The following is a 21533-nucleotide window of genomic DNA, read 5'->3' on the forward strand; positions in this document are numbered from 1 at the left end:
GTGGATACAAGGAGACAGGTAGGACATTAGGAAAGACTAATAGTTAACCATGGTTCAGTTGACACATCAGCCATTCTGTTCACCTTTATTATTATTATTAGCTCGTGTGACACTTGTAACATGTAACGTTACGTGATTTTGTGCGTGCTTCCTTTCCTGCTTGCATTATTTTAGCCCCGTCAGTTTGTAGCAATTCATGATATAATTGTTCTATTGTTTTTTTGTAGTTTTGTCCACTGTTGACTAATAATAAAATAAAATTGTTATTTATTTTGCGTAGAACTGATTATTTACATTGTGTTACAATCGTATTGCGCATTTGGCATGTTCCCCTCGCTCGCCGTACCAAAGCTGGACGCGTTTGAGAGACAAGTCACTGCCACCAATCACAAAAGCGATGCAACATTTTTTTAGCCAATCGTTGATGGCGCATGTAAAGTACACTTCCATTTATCGACCTGCAAGCACTTCCTCTTTGAGGTGAACGCTACAAAACGTGTCTCTCCGATGCGAGCCTTTGGGAGCTAAAACACCGGACACAGAGGACATCGCACATCTCAGATTACTGAAGGCGTTTGTAAATTGACGGACCTGTGCGGATATGGGGGTAAGCATTGTCAAACGCATCATTTTTAAGGCAATTCTCGTCATTTATGAGAGATGACTAGTTATATTGGATAATGGGGTGGTGGTCAGTGTGTCTTTGTATCATCGCGTGATTGGCTTCTTCTCTTGACGGATTGTGGGTTTGTCCAGTCAGTAACGTTATTGGGATGTATTAACCAATGAAATATGAGGCCGTTTTCGAATTGCGCTGTTATTAGCTGCTTGCCAGCTACTTCATGTCTATTGGTTATACTTGTCCAATCAAAGTTTACAAATAATTTGCGTGAGTGACACTGCTGTAGTCCAATGAATGCCTCGCCAGGATAGCTGTGATTGGCCCAATGCACTGTTGTGGGCGGGATATGGGCATGTTTTGTGATGGGATGGAAAATGGCGGCTGTTCAGAAACCGCATCAACTTTATACCATACTAGGAATAACAACAGCAACAATTCATTTAACTGTGGGCATTGTAAATATCTGCATCCTGCTATTTAATACGACTTCAGGTCATGTTGAGTTTTCTATCGATACAAGCAGGACGCGTTCCTAAAAGGTAACGTTAGCTGGACACGACTTGGAATGGTGAAGGCAAGAAACAAAGCTCGAGTATTTAGACAGTTTTACTTTTATGATAATGGTAATTTTATGAAACAAGTTCACTTCCATTCAGTGTAGTGCAGTAATTGGCCTCTTTAGATGAGTCGGGCTCCAGGTTAAGCTTTAAAGCTTCCCACCGAACCTGTGTGAACTCACGGAACGATGAGCGTTAGTGAGTTTAAGAGCTTTTCAAAGACTACAAATATCGTTGCTTATTGTCATCTCAATTAGCCAGTCAGAAGACTGAGACTCAACTCTTTTGTTATAACTTAAGCAAAGTTAGCTAACAAGTAAAGCCACTATTGTAAACATGCGTTGTAGCTGATTGTTTACTGTCTGCTGGAATACATTTAAGTGTAAATTGAGGCGCTACTGTAGTACTATGCTTCGTTAAATACCGTTAACCTACCTGCGTTTGGTGGCAGAGGTTGGTTTTCCAGTGATAATGGATGATTCCAAGCCAAGGTACAGCAAAAGGCTGGTAAGTTTAAAATATATTTGGTTACATTGGTCCTTATTTTCTCCCTTATGAACACAGCTTTCATTTGTTAATTTACCATCTAATGTAATGTCACATACAAGAAATGGGTGCTGTGTGTTTGCTTTCATGTTTTCTATAGATTGGTATATTAGTTAGATATGGCAGCTATAAAAACAATGATGAGGTCTGGTATAAAAAAAAAATCACATTTCCCACAAAGTTCAGACCCTTGCCCAATGTCTTTGGTTTTATTGTTAAGTTGGGATTTTTATTTACATGCTGTCTGTGTCTACCCAGAAGGAAATGGCTTTAAAAAATAGCTCCCATTGTGTTCATCATGTTTGTGTAAACATGTTTGTTGGCCGATAAATGACAAGAAATTGAAGTACTGAAATGCTAAATGTATGTTTTGTTTGTCCACCAGAGTAGTAACAAGTTTATTTAAAATCGTTAGTTGAAATTCCAAAACAAAAATATTTTAAAGGAACTAATTTTAACATAATAAACATTAATATTGCAACTATTTGCTATGTAAAGATAAAGTGGAGTAATGTCTGCCTGAGCAGAGAATGAAGTCGCTCTCAGACTTGGGGTACTTCTCAAGTCTCTAAGTGTCGTTTCCTCGCTCCTCGATCCTCGCTTGAACCGGAAGTTGTTTCTGCGCCGCCATATTGACGGCCGTCCCAAAGCTCTAATGTAGCTCGGAGGAGCGAGGATGGAGGAGGGACTTCGTAGGAGCTATGAGCGAGGAACCACGAGAACAGACTTCCAGGAAGTCTTTTAACGGCCGACACGCCCCTCATTGTTCATCAGTCATGTGATTGGACGCTGCGGCCGATCGGACTGACTGACTGGAGTTTCATACCAGAGTGAAGACAGATCACAGAATAAACTCAAGCTTTATATTTGATTAGTTTTCTGATTCACCATCTCGTTTAAATAAATGTTCATTGTAGTCTGAACAACAAAACGACCACAAACAACTTTCTTCATTTATTAGAAAGATTTGTGTTTTCATGATCTGATATTTCCCTCAATAACTTATATTATGAATACAATTAAAGTCAGAGAGAGCTGGAGAGACAAAACACTTTTTACATCATTCCTGAGTGTTTTAGTTTTATCATTTAAGAGAAATAATAATCATATTCTGGGTTATTTAATAATGATGTCACAATTTCAAAACGTACAGACGCAAATAATTCATAAATAAGACGATCTCATTCCGCCGGTAGAAATCTATCCTGTGCTTATACACAGTTTGTTAACAGACTACAGAGAGAAACACCTCTACAGTGATGATAACTGTGTCTTTATTAGTTATTATTATTAAGTACAGTGACTATGTGAACAGACACAAACTCATCAAAAGTCTCTCCAGCTGTTAAAGCCGACTGACAGCTGATCCAGCTGTGATCAGCTGATCCTCCGTCATCAGAAACAGACGTCGCTTCACGTGACGCAACTGAGGAAAGGACGTCTCCTGTCTCTTAAAACATATTTCCTCGTTCCTCTCTCCTTGCATGGTTTCCTCCATGCATCCCTGGTGGGAGGGACTAAGACGCAAGGAAAGGACCCAAGTGAGGGAAACGGGGATGCAATTAAGAGACTTGAGAAGTACCCTGTGTTGTTAACCGATCTTCTCTTTGCTTTGTTGACATAACTAGGCAGCTGTACGTGTTTTCAATGCATTTTCGTGCATGTGAGCTGTGTGCATGTGAGCGTGCCCCACTGGTTAGCTCCAAGCAGCAACCTCCTGTCTGAAAAAAGTATTCGTATTAGTTTGTTTCTGCACTGTACTTTTGCTCTGGTTTATGCTCTTAGATGCTTGTTTAAAAAAGGAGATGCACTTATGACTTGTGGTGACTAGTAGTTCTCTTGAATACCTAAAATACCTGGTGCCTTAAACTTGCATTTTCTCTCTATGAGGCCATCAGGTGGCGATTCCTCTCGTTGTTACGAGAAGTCTGGTTGTATAGCAGTCTATGAGAAAAGGACTCTACTTCTCTCTTTGATTTATTACCTCAGTAAACATGAGTTTATGGTCTCAATCTCAAGTTTCAAGTCTTCTTCAATACAGCATGATGTTAATTTAGTAAATTATGGCCCATTTGGAGTCAAATAGACCATAAAGCAGAGTATGCGTTAGGGAGAAATATTATTTGACGTGTACTCTGACTGTTTAGTTCAGCCCTTGTCCAATCGGCTAACATGGTTGGCAGGTGATGTGTGTATACCAGTGTAATGGCTTCACTGTGATTGGATGACAGATGAAGAAATGGCCTGAGATGCTCCATTCAGTATAATTTAGTTACATGACATATTTAAAAATTCAGTGATGTAGTTTTTCTGTAACTTGTTATGCAATACAACTGGTAATTGATTGCTTGCTGTGTTTTGCAATGACGCATACAGAACAGCTGAGGTTTAGTTGGAAATGGTATTTAACATTCTGGAAAACTGTCTTTCAGGTTTCTCCTTTATATCCAGGTATTATCTCTTTACCAGCTTACCTGATCTGTTTGTTGCCGTTTTTAACAGCTGTAGGTAATGATATCCATCAGTGGGAGAAACCATTTAAAAATGTGTCTTAGCCTTGAGTGATACCAGGTGAACAATGACATCATCAGGAGAGAAGATATCTGCAGGTTAAAGTATTAAAAAGCATTTAGCTTCCTCAAAAATGTCTGAAATGTATTACATTTAATATACAAAGTTTAGTCTAGTTATATAATGTTTAAGTCTGAAGTCTTGCCTCTTGGCCCCTGTAGACCATGCATGTAAAATATATTTATTCCCTAAACCACTTTTGACGTTTGGCATTATTTAAACTTGATCATTTGATTTGATGAGACCTGATATCTCAATGCAGCATGGCAGTTGAAATGAATCCAAGCTGGCTCTGAAGTTCACAGGGGTTTATATGCCACCAGTGCACTGTATTTAACCCAACATGGTTGAATGTAGACACCAGTGAAGAGGTTGGAGAGATTATGGAGTACAGGAGGGTGGGACATCCTTGTGTCACCTGTCATGACCTGGGACCATCCAAACCAGTATTTTCACTTTAATAAACAGAACCACTGTTTTAAAGCATTGTTAAGAAATGTGATTCGTCTGGTTGAAGAGGAGCACCTTTTTAATGTAAAATAAGTCACTACTTATACCTGATGGGTGCTTCCATCCATCTGCGTGTCCGGGTTTGGTCTCCACTGAGACTATTTTCAACTGTGGATTTTCTCAACTTTGTCGTAGTTGAGTTCCAGCTTTTCAGTGCTTATGGGGTTTCCCATTTCACCGCATATTGTTATTTAATATTCAGTGACTATTAAGAAATAATTGCTGTCTTAATGTTTTGAGCAACTCTTGGTAGAGTTTTAATCTCATTTCACGGACTGTAGTTTGTCATCAAATCTGTTGTTTAGGGAATAGAAACGGGTTTCATTTGATGGTTCCAGTACTGGTTCTGTAGTCTCTTCCTTCGACCAATTGTCCTTTCTCTGTCACCTGTGCCTAATTATTATATTTTTTACCCATCCTCCCTTCCTTCCATCCCCCTAGCGGGCCGGTACCAGACGACGTTACCATGACGACGGCATCTCAGATGAGGAGATTGATGGAAGGAGAATGTTTGACCTGGAGGAGAAAGTCCACAGTCAGAGGTTCGGCTCTAACCGGATCCTACGCATGGCGGGAGGAGGTAGGCGAGCACAGTTCTTTCGCTTTCTCTTTATTTTTTTATTGAAGTGTTCTTGGTAATGAACCAGAAATTGTTCCCTTAACTCAGAACATTCCCCTGGGATCTTTCAATGTCCTCTAAAACATCTCTCTCAATTCATTGTCTATGGAGCAGTTCCAGACTTTTTGCTTGATGACATCACAAATTTTAGTGTCAGCACTCTAGTTTTTTGGATTTTCATGGTTACTAATGTTTTTTAATCGTCTTAGACCATAGGAATAACAAATACATTTTGAAAATGGGCGTAGTTCCCCTTCAAGATTTCCGCCTGGTTTGACACTCTATTCACTGGTGGTAACATGTCCCAGAATACTGGGGGAAGCAAAACAAACTATTTTTGTTTTAATAAAGAAGTCAGGCAATGATTGTTAGCAACCGTGATCTGATTTTGTCTGGGTCTGCAAACAGCGAAAGTTAAAATATGTTGGTTATCTCGCTGAGAAGTTGGGAGTGTGCAGCCTGTTGCCTGTAATTGCTCCTGACTGTTCCAGTAGGCCCGATTCAGACAGGGCACATTTTGCAGGTGGAAAACGTGAGGCTCATCCAACTGCCTTTTCTGTTGCTTGGACAGTTAGCTTAACACAAAGCGTGAGCTTTTCGCTCCCAAAAAATGCATTGTAAGTTAGTTTAAATTTATGAAAACGAGTCACTTGAAATCTCAAGTGCAGTATTAATTTGCCCCCAGACCTGCTGTTTTTTGTTCAGATCACAGTAACTACAGTTGGTTAAGTCACATACAGTAGTGCTGGATATCCAGCAGCAGCATCCAGGCCTGCTCTGTTTACTCCCTGCCATATTGATCTGCTACAAACTCAACGCTGTCATAGAAGAAAGATTGCAGTAGTGCTGGGGGGTATACCGGTTTTAATTTCCCGTATGATATTCATTTTCCTCAGTCGCTACAGTAACGTTACATTAAAGAACAGAAAAGAGCGATGCAGGATGAACAAAGACAGACCGGAGATGCGCCGATAGAGTCTGAGCCCAAGAGAGGAGCTGGGTCTGCTGTTTGGAAGTGTTTTGGTTTTAAAAAATCCGACGTAGACCAAAATACTATATATTGCAAAGTCTGTTGAGCCACTGTTGTTGCCGCTGGTGGTAACACAAGCAACTTACTCAATCACCTCAGCAGAAAACATGTGTTGGAATACCAAGAGTGTATGCGAATACGGCCGTCTGATTCGAGGCCGTCAACCAGTAACGTTGGTGCGAGTGAAACAGTGAAGCCAAAGGGTCACACATCTCTTGAAGAGGCATTTGCTCGAGGCAGCATGACAAGAAAAGCAAGCGGCAGAGCGACATTACGAACGCAATAACGATCCAGCTATGCAAGGACATGGTCCCGCTACAGACAGTCGAGAAAGACGGGCTCAGAGCAATGATGAAACACTGGATTCAAGGTATGTCTTATAATTCAGCCAAACTGCTATCCCAACATTATACGAACGCCAAAGCAACCTGGAAGCGGAGCTACGTACAGTCGCCCACTTTTCTAATATTCATCCATCCATCCATTTTCCACCGCTTATCCGGGGTCGGGTCGCGGTGGAAGCAGGCCAAGCAGGCCGACCCAGACCTCCCTCTCACCGGCAACATGTTCCAGCTCATTCTGGGGGATCCCGAGGCGTTCCCAGGCCAGCTGGGAGATGTAATCTCTCCAGCGTGTTCTGGGTCTTCCCCGGGGTCTCTTCCCAGTTGGACGTGCCTGGAAAACCTCCAGTGGGAGGCGACCAGGAGGCATCCTAATTAGATGCCCGAACCACCTCAGCTGACTCCTTTCCCTATCTCTAAGGCTGAGCCCGGCCACCCTACAGAGGAAACTCATTTCGGCCGCTTGTAGCCTTGTCCTTGTCCTTTCGGTCACGACCCAGAGTTCGTGACCATAGGTAAGGGTAGGAACGTAGACCGAGTGGTAAATTGAGAGCTTTGCCTTCCGGCTCAGCTCCCTCTTCACCAAGACGGTCCGGTGCAGCGCCTGCTTTACTGCTGCAGCCGCACCGATCCGCCTGTCGATCTCCCGCTCCATCTTACCCTCACTCGTGAACACGACCCCGAGATACTTAAACTCCTTCGCTTGAGGTAGGCACTCCGTCCCCACCTGGAGGGAGCAATCCACCGGTTTCCGGCAGAGAACCATGGCCTCAGATTTGGAGGTGCTAACTCTCATCCCCGCCGCTTCACACTCGGCTGCAAACCGCCCCAGTGAATGCTGGAGGTCATGATCCGAGGAGGCTAACAGGACCACATCATCTGCAAATAGCAGAGAGGTGATCCCGAGACCCCCGAAACTGACGTTCTCCGCCCCCAGGCTGCGCCTAGATATCCTGTCCATGAAAATCACGAACAGGACCGGTGACAAAGGGCAGCCCTGGCGGAGGCCAACACCCACCGGGAACGTGTCTGACTTATTGCCGAGAATGCGGACACAGCTCCTACTGCAGTCGTACAGAGACCGGATCGCCCGTTGTAACGGGTCCGGCACCCCATACTCCCGCAGCACCCCCCCACAAGAACCCCCGAGGGACCCGGTCGAAAGCCTTCTCCAAGTCCACAAAGCACATGTAGACTGGTTGGGCAAACTCCCAGAGCCCCTCCAGTAGTCTTGCGAGGGTAAAGAGCTGGTCCACTGTTCCACGGCCGGGACGGAATCCGCACTGCTCCTCTTGAATCTGAGGTTCGACAAGCGGTCGGAGCCTCCTTTCCAGCACCCTGGCATAAGCCTTCCCCGGGAGGCTGAGTAGTGTGATACCCCGGTAATTCGAGCACACTCTCCGGTCCCCCTTTTTGAAGATGGGAACCACCACCCCGGTCTGCCATTCCATGGGCACTGATCCCGACCCCCATGCGACATTGAAGAGGCGTGTCAGCCAGGACAGCCCAACTATGTCTAGCGCCTTCAGCATCTCAGGGCGGATCTCATCCACCCCCGGCGCCTTGCCACCAAGGAGCTTTTTAACTACCTCAGCGACCTCTGCCAGGGATATGGGTGAGCCTCCCCCTAGGTCCTCAGGCGCTGCCTCCTCTGCAGAGGACATGTTGGTCGGGTTTAGGAGTTCCTCAAAGTGCTCTTTCCACCGCCCGACGATGTCCTCCGTCCGGGTTAGCAGTTCTCCCCCCCTGCTGAGAACAGCCTGGGGTAAGCCCTGCTTTCCCTTCCTGAGCTGTCGGATGGTTTGCCAGAACCTCCTTGAGGCCAACCGAAAGTCCTTCTGCATGGCCTCCCCGAACTCCTCCCATGCCCGAGTTTTAGCATTCGCGACCACCGCAGCTGCAGCCCTTCTGGCCTGCCGGTACCTGTCAGCTGCTTCAGGAGACCCCTGGGCCAACCAGGCCTTGAAGGTCTCCTTCTTCAGCTTGACGGCTTCCCTCACCTCCGGTGTCCACCACCGGGTTCTCGGGTTGCCGCCACGACAGGCACCGATGACCTTCCGGCCACAGCTCGTAGCGGCCGCGTCCACAATAGAGGCTTTGAACATGGTCCACTCGGATTCCGTGTCCCCAACCTCCCTCGGGATGTGTGAGAAGTTCTTCCGGAGGTGGGAGTTAAAGACCTCCCGGACAGGGTCCTCCCCCAGACGTTCCCAGTTTACCCTCACTACACGTTTGGGTTTGCCGGGTCTTTCCAACCGGTTCCCCTGCCATCTGATCCAACTCACCACCAGGTGGTGATCAGTTGACAGCTCTGCTCCTTTCTTCACCCGAGTGCCCAAGACATACGGCCGCAAATCAAATGATACGATTACAAAGTCGATCATTGATCTCCGGCCTAAGGTGTTCTGGTACCAGGTACACTTATGAGCCACCTTATGTTCGAACATAGTGTTCGTTATGGCCAAACCATGGCACGCACAGAAGTCCAATAACGAAACACCATTCGGGTTCAGATCGGGCAAGCTGTTCCTCCCAATCACCCCCCGCCAGGTTTCTCTGTCATTGCCCACGTGAGCGTTGAAGTCCCCCAGGAGAACTATGGAGCACTTTTCTAATATTCATGCAAATTAAAATTTGGAATTGTTTTTTGTTAAATGGAGAATCAAGGGAATTGTAACTGACCAACAGACATTTTAATTCTTGAATACCTTGGCTTAAAGGATAATGTGAATTAATATTAGGCTTTTTTCTTACTTGTGCAATAGAACGTTAGGGCAGTGGCATTTTATACCTGGGCCTTCAGTGCTGTCCTACTACAGTTGAACCACCTCCTAATAACCTCATTATGACGCCACAGCTACGGTTATTATTTGTTTCTAGGGGTGTAACAATACACGTATTCATATTAAACTGTTTGGTATGAGGCTTACTAACCGAACAATACATTTGAATAATACTAGTGCATTTGGAAAATGCAGAAGCTTAAATTGTGGAAAATCTAATGTTTTCGGTGGAGCCACTGCACTTAACCTGGCAACATGCTGTCTGACACGCCCACCCCGGAGCCACAACATTGTACTCTGGTACGGCGCATGTGTTCTGCTAAACTAGCTTAGCAGGAAATCCAACAGCAGCACTCACGCTACAAACTCTCCCCGCAGCGTTTAAGCAGCTGTTCCCTACTGATTCAAACAGGGCTAAAGCAATCGCCACACAATCCCCATTTCTCCAGACCATAATTCTTGCTTTGTAAAAGAAAACAAAACCTCAAACAGAATAAAATGTCCGACCCTAACCCCGCTCATGATGGGATGCTGTGTCATTAACGGACAATGCATATAGTCAAAATCAATGTAATTAACACGACAAGAACAAACTCTCATGAACCAGTCACGTATATTTATATGACAACATAGCATGACAAATCAATCCAGCAACACATTCTGCAACTGTTTCATGCATTCTGATTCCTTCATATATTGTAAACCAATTTTTGCTGAGCAGTCAGTGTCAAGCTCACTGACAAACACGTTGCATTTCCTGTGACTACTTCATAATAACACTGTTGCCACAGATATCCAATTCGTAATACTGCAAAAATATAAATATTGCAATACTTTCATCAGTGGGCCATTGTGTTGCCTCCTTAGGTGATGGATAGTGTATAAACAGATATTTATTTAAATGACAATCTTAAATCTACTTTAAGACTGTTTGACGTCACTGCATCTTGCCTTCTGAAGGCTGAGAAACAGGTCACCGTAACAGTTTTATCATGTCGGGTGGTCTGTCGCAACTACCACTGTCAGCCAGGAATCAGGAATCTTGTAAAGGGAAACGACAAGCAGTGAATGATAGAAAACTCAAAATAAACTGGATGAAAAGGTTTTTAAATATTTCTCTTGACATTTTGTTGTGATGTTTTTATTTTTTTATTTATTTTTTTATATTTCCTAGACTTAACGTGTGAATTCATCCAGAGAGGCGGCCTGAGGGACCCAATTATCTTTGAGAAGCCTGATGGACTGGGAATCAAGTAGGTACCTGCTTTCTTTTTCTCTTTCTTCTTTTATTCTCTACATCTACTTTTGTTATCAAGTCTTTTGTTAACATATGTTGAGTAACCTCATGTGGTTCTGTAGGATGCCTGATCCTGACTTCAGTGTCAATGACGTCAAGATGTTTGTTGGTAAGATTTCTTTCATCCTTAATCAATTAATTGATGCAGCTACAAGTCTTCCTGGCAACAACTGTTTCCTGTCAACATGTCATTGAATATTAACATCCATGTGAGCAGTGTTGGGAACGAAAAGGAGCGTGTTTGAGTTATTAGCAAATATGAAAAACTAAATTATTGACATCAATAGAATTATTAGTGTCAGGAAGATTAATAATAACGGGGCCCCACCCTGAGAACAGGGACCAATAACCCACCAATAACCCAACTATAAACTAAGTCTCATAATTATTATTCACTCACAATGTGAATAGTCAAAATACACGTTCAGAGTGAAGGTTTGAATTCGAGCACAGGCCACATATCCAGCTATTATCACAATACACAAAGTAATCACAGAATGCTGCTCTTTAAAGTATAACAGAGTTTATTAAATTATAATAATATTGGTCAAATAATATCTAAAACTAACAACAAATATTATACGTGCGTGTGTGGAGAAAACAGCTCAGACAATGGCAGATGTAATCTAAACCATGGCTACGCCACGTGGGACTACACATTGAAGATAGATCGAGCTATCAAAATGGAGGGGTAGTGTCGCACGTGACCAACAATAGAGATTATCTAGATATCTATACCTGGCTGAGATAGTTGGCGCAACCCATATTGTGTGTGTGGAAGAGAGAAAGCAAACAAAACAAATCCTCCAAAACAAAGCAGATCCTCACCGCTAAAATACGGAGATTGTTACTCTATCAGACAGAGACCTGACTAGCAAAGTTAACTTCGTCTAGCCGAGGTTCTGATCTTTGAACCGATAAAATAACAACTACCGACTTCACCAGCGGTGACTGATCTATCTCAACACGGTTGTACCAGTATGAAATACACAGTATAACGAGACTCGGCCGTCCGCGAGCTTATACACAACACTTTATAACAATCCAGTGACTTAAGCAAAACACAAACAAGGTAATAACACACAATGACCTAACTAAGCCCAGACACCAAGCTAAACATCTTACGGTGAGATGACTTCTTAACTTGGTTAAACTCAGGTGCTGCACTTTCAGCTGCGCGGCAATAAAACCTCCGTGTTGGCAGAGCGTTTTATAACCGGCACAAAGTCGATGTTAATGGGGCGAGAACGTTATTCGTTCTCTGCCTCAGGATACAAAAATTGTCTTTATTCGTCCCGCAAATTTAAGACTTACCTAGGTTCTTTTAAAAGCAAATATTGTTCTCCGTGCCTCCTTCTCCGACGCGAGTCAGATGGGAACAGTGGTGCATTCAGGTGTGCTCTGGTATTTGTTCAACTCGGTGACCTCCAGTCGTAAAACCGTAAGTCCACCGCGATCTACCCGGGCCTTGACCAAACTTAACAGTTTGCTAGATTATGGGTCCATAAATGTGGTCAACACACGTCTCTCACTCGTTTCATCGGTGTTGTCTGTTCTCACTTGTAGCTCTGCTGGTGGCTTAACTATTTGTCCTACTGAATAGCATTTACTGCTAACCATGACTTCAGATGGCCGCTCCGTAGGGCTGATAACGCCGCTGGTCACTAATCGCTCCAATAACGGCTGCTTCCTGCGTAATAATGCAGACTTTTACTGAACAGCTGCTGCGGTTGATTCAAGATGGCGCCGTCTATGGCTGCTTCGGTGTGTTGGTGCTCATTGTTTTGTGTTGTTTTTGTTGTAAATACTGTTTTCTGCTGCGATACCCGGAGCTCTTTCACCAGAGATGAGCTCGTAAACATCAGGGGAACAACTCCAGCGGACTTACTTTCAACTTTTCTTTTAACTTCTGTGGAAGTACTGGACATTCTCGTCAAAGGTGCGCTCACCTTAGCCCGTGCAGCGAGACGACGGAGGAGAGGGAAGCGGGCCGGCGTGCTTGTGCGTCTTCGCACACGTGGATTTCGCACACCGCTGCCGGGCATATTTCTCTCAAACGTCTGCTCACTGTGCAACAAACTGGACGAACTTCAGCTACTGGTGGGGAAAGACAGAGACTTTTCTACATCCTCCGTTTTGTGCTTCACCGAGACCTGGCTCTGTGGATCCATACTGGACTCCGCGCTCCAGCTGGCTGGCTTCCAGCTGTTCAGAGCGGACCGCGACACGGAGCTCTCCGGCAAATCGAAGGGTCGAGGAATCTGTTTTTACACCAACAGTGGCTGGTGCAACGATGTGTCAGTGATTCTACAGCCCTGTTCTCCTGATCTAGAATCCTTCATTATAAACTATAAACCATTTTACTCCACCCGCGAGTTCGCTTCATTCATTCTGATCGGTGTTTACATGCCGCCGCAGGGTAACGTGCAGGAGGCACAGCGGACACTCGCCGATCAGATAAGGTGTGTGGAGCGGACCTACCCGGACTCTCTAGTTATTGTCCTTGGGGACTTTAACAAAGGAAACCTCAGCCATGAACTACCCAAATACAGACAGTTCATTAAATGCCCTACCAGAGAGGAGAACATTCTAGACCACTGCTACACCACAATCAGCAGGGCCTATCACGCCGTCCCTCGTGCTGCACTGGGACTCTCTGACCACGTCATGGTCCATCTGATTCCTGCTTGCAGGCAGAAATTAGAGCTCTGCAAACCTGTGGTGAGGAAATTCAAGAAGTGGACCAGTGAAGCTATGGAGGACCTTCGAGCGTGTTTGGACTGTACAGACTGGGATGTTTTCAGGACTGCTACCAACAGTCTGGATGAGTACACAGAGGCTGTGACTTCATATATCAGCTTCTGTGAGGACAGCTGTGTTCCATCAAGCACCAGGGTGAGTTACAACAACGACAAACCCTGGTTCACAGCAGAACTCAGAAAGCTAAGGCTGCAGAAAGATCAGGCTTTTAGGAGTGGGGACAAGGACTTGTACAAAGAGTCAAAGTACAGGTTTAGCAAGGCGGTGAGAGATGCTAAACGACTGTACTCTGAGAAACTGCAACATCAGCTCTCAGTCAATGACTCTGCTTCTGTCTGGAGAGGTCTCAGACAGATTACCAACTACAAGCCAAAAACCCCCCACTCCATGAACGACCTCCGCCTGGCAGACGAGCTGAATGAGTTCTACTGCAGATTCGAAAGACAATGGGACAGTCCTGACTCATCCCCCACAGCCCCATCAACCAGCCCCAGACCACCAGCTCAGCAGGGGCCCATGCCTCTGTATCACCCATCCCAGCGCCCCCCCCCCCCCCACCCCCCTCCCCAGTGACGACTCTCTCTATTCTGGAGAGTGACGTCAACAGGCTTTTTAAAAAACAGAACCCCCGCAAAGCAGCCGGCCCAGACTTGGTCTCCCCCTCCACCCTGAAGCATTGTGCTGATCAGCTGTCTCCGGTGTTCACAGACATCTTTAACACCTCCCTGGAGACATGCCACGTACCAGCCTGCTTCAAGGCCTCCACCATCATCCCTGTCCCTAAAAAAACCAAGGATCACAGGAGTCAATGACTACAGGCCCGTCGCCCTGACCTCTGTGGTCATGAAGTCTTTTGAGCGCCTTGTCCTGTCCCACCTAAAAACCCTCACCGACCCACTCCTGGACCCCCTGCAGTTCGCCAACAGATCTCTAGATGACGCAGTCAACATGGCCCTTCACTTCATCCTCCAGCATCTGGACTCCCCAGGAACCTACGCCAGGATCCTGTTTGTGGACTTCAGCTCTGCTTTCAACACCATCATCCCGTCTCTGCTGCATAGCAAGCTCTCCCAGCTGCAGGTGCCCGACTCCACCTGCAAGTGGATCACAGACTTCCTGTCTGACAGGAAGCAGCACGTGAAGCTGGGAAAGCACGTCTCAGCCTCCAGGACCATCAGCACCGGTTCCCCCCCAAGGCTGCGTTCTTTCCCCTCTGCTCTTCTCCCTGTACACCAACAGCTGCACCTTCACTCACCAGTCCGTCAAGCTCCTGAAGTTCGCGGATGACACCACCCTCATTGGACTCATCTCTGGTGGAGATGAGTCCGCCTACAGGTGGGAGACTGACCATCTGGTGACCTGGTGCGGTCTGAACAACTTGGAGCTCAACGCTCTAAAGACAGTGGAGATGGTTGTGGATTTCAGGAAGAACACAGCCCCTATCACTGTGTGTGACTCCCCCGTCGACGTGGTGGAGTCCTTCCGCTTCCTGGGCTCCATCATATCCCAGGACCTCAAGTGGGAGCTGAACATCAGCTCCATCACCAAGAAGGCTCAGCAGAGGATGTACTTCCTGAGGCAGCTGAAGAAATTCATCCTGCCAAAGTCAATGATGGTGCATTTCTACACAGCCATCATTGAGTCCATCCTCTGCTCCTCCATCACGGTCTGGTACGCTGCAGCCACTGCCAAGGACAAGGGCAGACTGCAGCGCATCATTCGCTCTGCTGAGGGGGTGATTGGTTGCAATCTGCCGTCCCTCCAGGACCTGTTCGCTTCAAGGACCCTGAAGCGAGCACGAAAGATTGTAGCCGACCCCTCTCACCCTGGACATGATGTTTGTGCCCCTTCCATCTGGCAGGAGGCTGCGGTCCATCAGAACCAAGACCTCACGCCACACAAACAGTTTCTTCCCGTCCGCAGTCGGGCTCATTAACAAAGCCCGGGTCCCCCACTGACTGTCATCCCCAGGACATTTCCTTCTGGGCTCTCCCCTGCACATCCCTGTTTCTTTATTTAAACACTCGTCACTTTTAACATTTCACTTACACTTCACTTGTTTTACAGTCCTGTTATCTGTTTTGTTGTGCACTTTATTTTATATTTTATTGTAAATTTAATATGTTTCTATTCGCACTGTGTTGATTGCTGATAGTTTAATGTTATTGTTAAATGTTACGCACCAACCGCCACGACAAATTCCTTGTAGGTGCAAACTTCCTTGGCAATAAATGGTTCTGATTCTAGTAAAGACAACAAGGTCAGCATCGCCTGTAATCAGTTGACCAAGTTAAATTAACCTGGTAGTCGATCGGTATTCAATGTTGTAGTTAGTGAGCTTCTGGGTAAGGGTCACGTGAGAGACATGTGACGACTCAAGGAAGGATACCTCATGACTGCTAAGAACCAAACAAGAGAACGCGGGTGTGGGCGTCATCGTTTCTAATCATATCCGGTTTCGGCCGTCCACACGAAAACGCAACCCCGGAGTTTTCAAACTTATCCGACCTAGGGAGCGTTTTCAAACTTATCCATTTACGGTGCTCTAAAACTCCGGCGTAGTGTGGACGCTCAGTAGCGAAACATATGCGTTTTCAAATGGAAACGGAGTAATGTGGACATGGCCTCAGATCAGGCTGCAGACTGCTCTGAAGGGCCTGTAGGCCCAATTCCTTTGTTCAGACCACATGGTCAGCCCCCAACAGCAGAAAGAATGAAACCAATGAGAATTCAAATTTCAATTATTTTATAGAATAATTTCTTGAGAAATAATTAAGTCAATGAAATATTTAAAATGATTAAAATTACTTCTTTTTTTTACTAATCGTCAAACACCATGAGGTGTTTAATTTACAATTATATGACATTAACTACATTGCACATTCAAGAATCCGGAGTCAGCTGATGTTTTATATTTTTACTTGATAAATTACTAAAGTATGCATCGATCATCGAGATTGTCTTTGTCAGTCAACAATTGACAAATTTAACAATTTAAAATGTCTATCAACCACATTGACTGCAGTGATAGCGAAGACAACAACTCCCATGATCCCGCACAAAGTTGGCCCCTCCTCCCCTCAACGACACCAGAAACCACGCCCCCTGACCGTGGTTAGGGTGAGGGTGCTCGCCAGTGGGGAAAGCCAACCCCAGATTCACTCTCTTGTTGTTGGAACGAGCTCTGTCTGCTTTGAGTTTTGATTTATTTTATTTTTTTTGCCGCTGTGTATGCCTCTTTTACACACTGGGGCGACTGTTTTCCACAGCTTAGTGGAAAGCAGGGTCATCCTTCAATCAGAGGATCGGCAGTTCGATCCCCGGCTCCGCTAGTCGCATGTCAATGTGTCCTTGAGCAAGACACTTAACCCCAAAATTGCTCCCGTAACTGTGCCTACGGTGTAGGAATGTGATAGAATATGATAGGCAGGTGTCACTTAGCCCCTACCATCAGTGTGTGAATGGGTAAATGATGACAAGTAGTGTGAAAGTGCTTTGAGTGGTCGGAAAGACTAGAAAAGCGCTATACAAGTACAGTCCATTTACCATTTTTTTGTAGCCTCCTCTTGGTTGCGTGCTTATGACCTAGCACCTGGTTGCTACGTCCCAAACACGGCAAGATCTAGGCAGAGGGCAGGGTCTCTGCAGATGCATAAGGACATAGTGATTATTGAGAGGGAATATTTTGCATGAGTCTTCTGTATGTTGTTTTTTAGGGAAATCCTAATTATTCTGCCTTTTAATTAACACACGTGTCCCACTTAAAAGTAAGGCAAGAAAAATACCACACAAATGTTTATTTAAAATAAAAAAGTATTAATTAGGCTAAAATACCTGTAATTCCAATGTGTACTAGCTCATGTCCACCTTTTTAATTAGGAGAGAGTTAAAACAATGCTTTTGATGTAATGTTCTTTGTGTTTTACACACAAATATTTGTTTACTTTAGGCATTTAATTGGTCTTGCAACTGTATCCTGTATTCAGCTGCTGTTTTGACCATATTTCTTTTGTTATGCTGTGACTAACTATTGCCAAAAAACCCTGCTCAGGCAGCAGACGTATGATAGATGTGATGGATGTGAGCACTCAGAAGGGGACAGAGATGTCCATGGCCCAGTGGACACGTTACTATGAGACGCCTCCGTCTCAGAGAGAGAAGCTCTATAATGTCATCAGCCTGGAGTTCAGCCACACTAAGCTGGAGAACCTGGTCCAGAGACCTGCCACGGTACGTACACACACTTAACGAAAGGCTCATGTTTGTGTGTATTATACAAATCCCATGCAAACAAAAGCATTTCAGCAGCTACAGTGAAACTCTCAAAATGGTAGTATGTTGTCTGTTTCCTCAGAGTTGCAGTAAATTAAGAGTCTGTTTGTCTGTCTAATCTATGGTGTCTGTCTTGTATTTGTGTCTGTAGGTAGATCTAATAGACTGGGTGGACAACATGTGGCCTCGTCACCTGAAAGAGAGACAGAGGGACTCAACCAACTCCATCACTGACATGCAATACCCTAAAGTTCAGAAGTAAGTCCTCCATGTTCACTTCTCTTTAAAAGTCAAGTCTTTAAGAGAGCAAAAATTACTTTTTATTTTGATGAAGTTCGATAAATTGCCGATGTTTGCGTGTCTCTGCAGATACTGTCTGATGAGTGTCGAGGGCTGCTACACAGACTTTCACATTGACTTTGGAGGGACCTCTGTGTGGTACCACATACTCCGAGGAGGCAAGGTGGGGCCAGAGGGGGTTCAGCCAATGGCCTCATAGTTTCTGATTCAGGGTCATTAAAAGGGTGGATTTTTAACTAAAAACATCAATGATCTTCTTATGTGTTGTCGAACTAATTATGTTGAATAAATTGTAAAGTCCCCAATAGGACTTATATCATTTCTGTTTTACTCTATAAACAACTAGAAAGTGACCTCACATGTTTACATGTGGTGTGTTTTGAATTGCAATTGTGTGTTTTCAGGTGTTCTGGCTGATCCCCCCCACCCCTCAGAACCTGGAGCTCTATGAGAACTGGGTGCTGTCGGGGAAACAGGGAGACATTTTCCTTGGAGACAGAGCATCTGACTGCCAGAGGATTGAGCTGAAGCAGGGCTGCACCTTCATCATACCTTCAGGTATACTTTTAATTCTCTCTCACACGCACACACACTCACTATATGTGACAAAAATAGAATATTATTGTGTGTTATACTGGGGAGGTAGTGTTGCTGCTGTTTACAGGAAGGACATTAAAACAACCACCATTCCCATTCCTGCCGCTCATTCTTTTCAACATCTTGCCTTCAAACTCTCTGGTCCCACTCTTTTGGTAACTGCTGTTATCTACCTCCTCCCCAAGCCAAAACCCTCCTTTCTCTCTGACATTTCTGATTTTCTGACCTAGCTATGTGCCGTCTCACCTTTCCTTTTCCTCATAGGTGATTTTAACATACACATTGATAACACTGACTGGAAATCTGCCACAGAATTCCTGGAACTGCTACAATGCTTCAACAACTTCACAACTTCACAACATCCTTCTCTCCCGCCTCGAATCCTCCCTCAATATCACCGGAACTGCTCTCTCCTGGCTTAAATCATATCTTACAAATGGACAACAGTTCATAAGTATCAACAACTGCACCTGCTCCTCTGTCTCAAGGTGTCCCCCAGGGTTCAGTGCTTGGTCCTCTTCTGTTCATCCTCTACTTGCTCCCTCTTGGTAATATCGTACGTCAACATGGTCTCCACTTCCAATGCTATGCCGATGATGTCCAGCTCTACATTTCCACAAAAGCCATTACCACTGCTACTCACTCCACTCTGACCAACTGCCTCACTGACATTAAATCATGGATGCAAACCAACTTCCTCAAACTCAACTGTGATAAATCTGACATGATCATCATCGGTCCCAAATCCCTCACTAAAACCAGTCACGACGTCTGCCTCACCATCGACAACTCCACTCTGTCTCCCTCCCCACACATCCGCAACCTCGGAGTCATGTTTGAAAGCAACCTCTCCTTTGAACACCACGTCAAACAAATCACCAGAACTGCCTTTTTCCACTTAAAAAAACATCGCCTGTCTCCGCCCATCACTCTCCTTATCTGCTCCTGAAACATTGATCCACACCTTCATCTCTTCCAGAATTGACTACTGCAACAGTATTCTTCATGGCACATCATCCAAAATCCTAAATAAACTCTAGTATATCCAGAACTCTGCTGCTCACGTGCTCCCGTGATCACATCACCCCTGTTCCGCAGAATCTCCACTGGCTCCCCGTCCCACAACGGATCCAATACAAAGTCCATCTCCTCACTCATAAAGCCCTCCACAATCAGGCCCCCTCCTACCTCACGGACCTGCTCCACCGCCAACCTCCTGTCTCTTCCACTCAGGACCAAGCACCGGACATGGGGCGGCAGAGCCTTCTCCATAGCTGCCCCCTCCCTCTGGAACTCTCTCCCCAAACACATCTGAGACTGCACTGATCTTTCCATGTTCAAATCACAACTCGCCTTTTTTGAACTGCTTTTAATGTGTGATGAATGTTTTTAGTGTGTAGCTTTTTATGAAGATTTTGTTTGTAAATTGTCTTTGAGTATCTTGAAAAGCACTCTATAAATACAATTTATTATACTCAGGTTGGATTCATGCAGTCTACACCCCCACGGACTCTATGGTGTTTGGGGGAAACTTCCTGCACAGCTTCAACATCCCCATGCAACTTAACATCTGTAATATAGAAGACAGAACGCGGGTAGGGAAAACAAGCTATCTTGTAAGGTGTAAATGACAGGAAGTGGCGGATTGCGTAATGGTAAAATGCCTCTTTCACCTCAACCGCAGGTTCCTTTGAAGTTTCGTTACCCCTTCTACTACGAGATGTGCTGGTATGTGTTGGAGCGCTACGTCTTCAGCATGACAAAGACCTCCTACCTCACACCAGAATTTCAGAAGCACACGCTGGGCATTGGTATGAACACAGGCAAACAGGAGGGGTAGATGTACGTATTAAGAGTTTTCATGAAGGGGTTTTTCTGTGTAGATTGGTTGTAAATAGAATGTGTGTCTCATTCCTTCTGTCAGGTCTGAAGAAGCCGTCTGGCTCAGATACAGCTAGTGAGCAGGTGAAGGAGGAGGAGGAGGGTGACAGTGAAGAAGAAGAAGAGGAGGAGGAGGAGGAGGAGGAGGAGGAGGAGGAGGAGCAGCAGTCTGATAAGCCTGCAGTAAAAGTTCATTTGACTCCCCTTGAGCTGGAGGGAATGTGGAACCTGCTGGGTAAACTGGAGGCTCTGCCCACCAACAAGAAGTGTGTCCCAGCAGGCATACACAATGCCCCGGCACTCATCACACACATCAAGGTATGACTGGTCTTTGCGTGCATCAGTTATTTTGCTGGTGGGATGAATAAAAACTGAAACTACTGATATTAATGCTGTCCTGTTGACAGTGTTTGTCCTGTCCAATGCTTTCTCTCCCACCACTTTTGTCTCTTCTGCCCTGCAGGCTCTACTAAAGGAACATGCCAATGACAATCCCAAACTGTCCTACACAGGAAAACCCATTGTCAAGTGGCCAAAGAGAGTAAGCAGTCTTCACTTTTAGACACACAGCACATTAGTGCTGGATGACTGACTATCTTTACAGAATAATAGTAATAAATAAGTCACAGAATAATAGTAATAAATAAGTCTCTAACCATACAGAATAATAGTAATAAATAAATAAATAATAGTAATAAATAAGTCTATTTCTCAGGGTTTAAATTACAGTCAGGGCCAGAAGTATTAATTTTTCAAATTTTGCCTCTTTACACGACTCCAGTGGATTTGAACTGAATCAGTTAATATGTGGTTAAGGTGAAGACTTTCAGCTTTAAATCAATGGATA

The 21533-nt window shown here is 45.0% G+C and overlaps 1 protein-coding gene across 7 annotated transcripts in view; it reads left to right on the forward strand.

Moving 5' to 3' along the window:
- Positions 1–460: 460 nt before the first annotated feature.
- The window catches only part of kdm2aa (lysine (K)-specific demethylase 2Aa), a 39837-nt gene continuing 18764 nt past the window's right edge, over positions 461–21533 (forward strand). For 2 of the 7 annotated variants that reach the window (XM_076091086.1, XM_076091087.1), the window contains exons 1-12: positions 1189–1686; positions 5248–5386; positions 10754–10832; positions 10939–10985; positions 17688–17866; positions 18060–18166; positions 18278–18371; positions 18613–18766; positions 20285–20400; positions 20490–20616; positions 20730–21004; positions 21150–21227. In XM_076091086.1, the coding sequence (XP_075947201.1) occupies positions 1651–1686; positions 5248–5386; positions 10754–10832; positions 10939–10985; positions 17688–17866; positions 18060–18166; positions 18278–18371; positions 18613–18766; positions 20285–20400; positions 20490–20616; positions 20730–21004; positions 21150–21227 (1431 nt within the window). In that variant the 5' untranslated portion in view covers positions 1189–1650. Of the gene's footprint in view, positions 608–991; positions 1162–1188; positions 1687–5247; positions 5387–10753; positions 10837–10938; positions 10986–17687; positions 17867–18059; positions 18167–18277; positions 18372–18612; positions 18767–20284; positions 20401–20489; positions 20617–20729; positions 21005–21149; positions 21228–21533 lie in introns of those variants that run through there. The other 5 variants (XM_076091091.1, XM_076091092.1, XM_076091088.1 and 2 more) reach the window with 4 other exon arrangements.

Source organism: Anarhichas minor, unplaced genomic scaffold (genome assembly GCF_050575085.1).
Source record: "Anarhichas minor isolate MPS153535 unplaced genomic scaffold, ASM5057508v1 ptg000014l, whole genome shotgun sequence".
Lineage (NCBI taxonomy): Eukaryota > Metazoa > Chordata > Actinopteri > Perciformes > Anarhichadidae > Anarhichas > Anarhichas minor.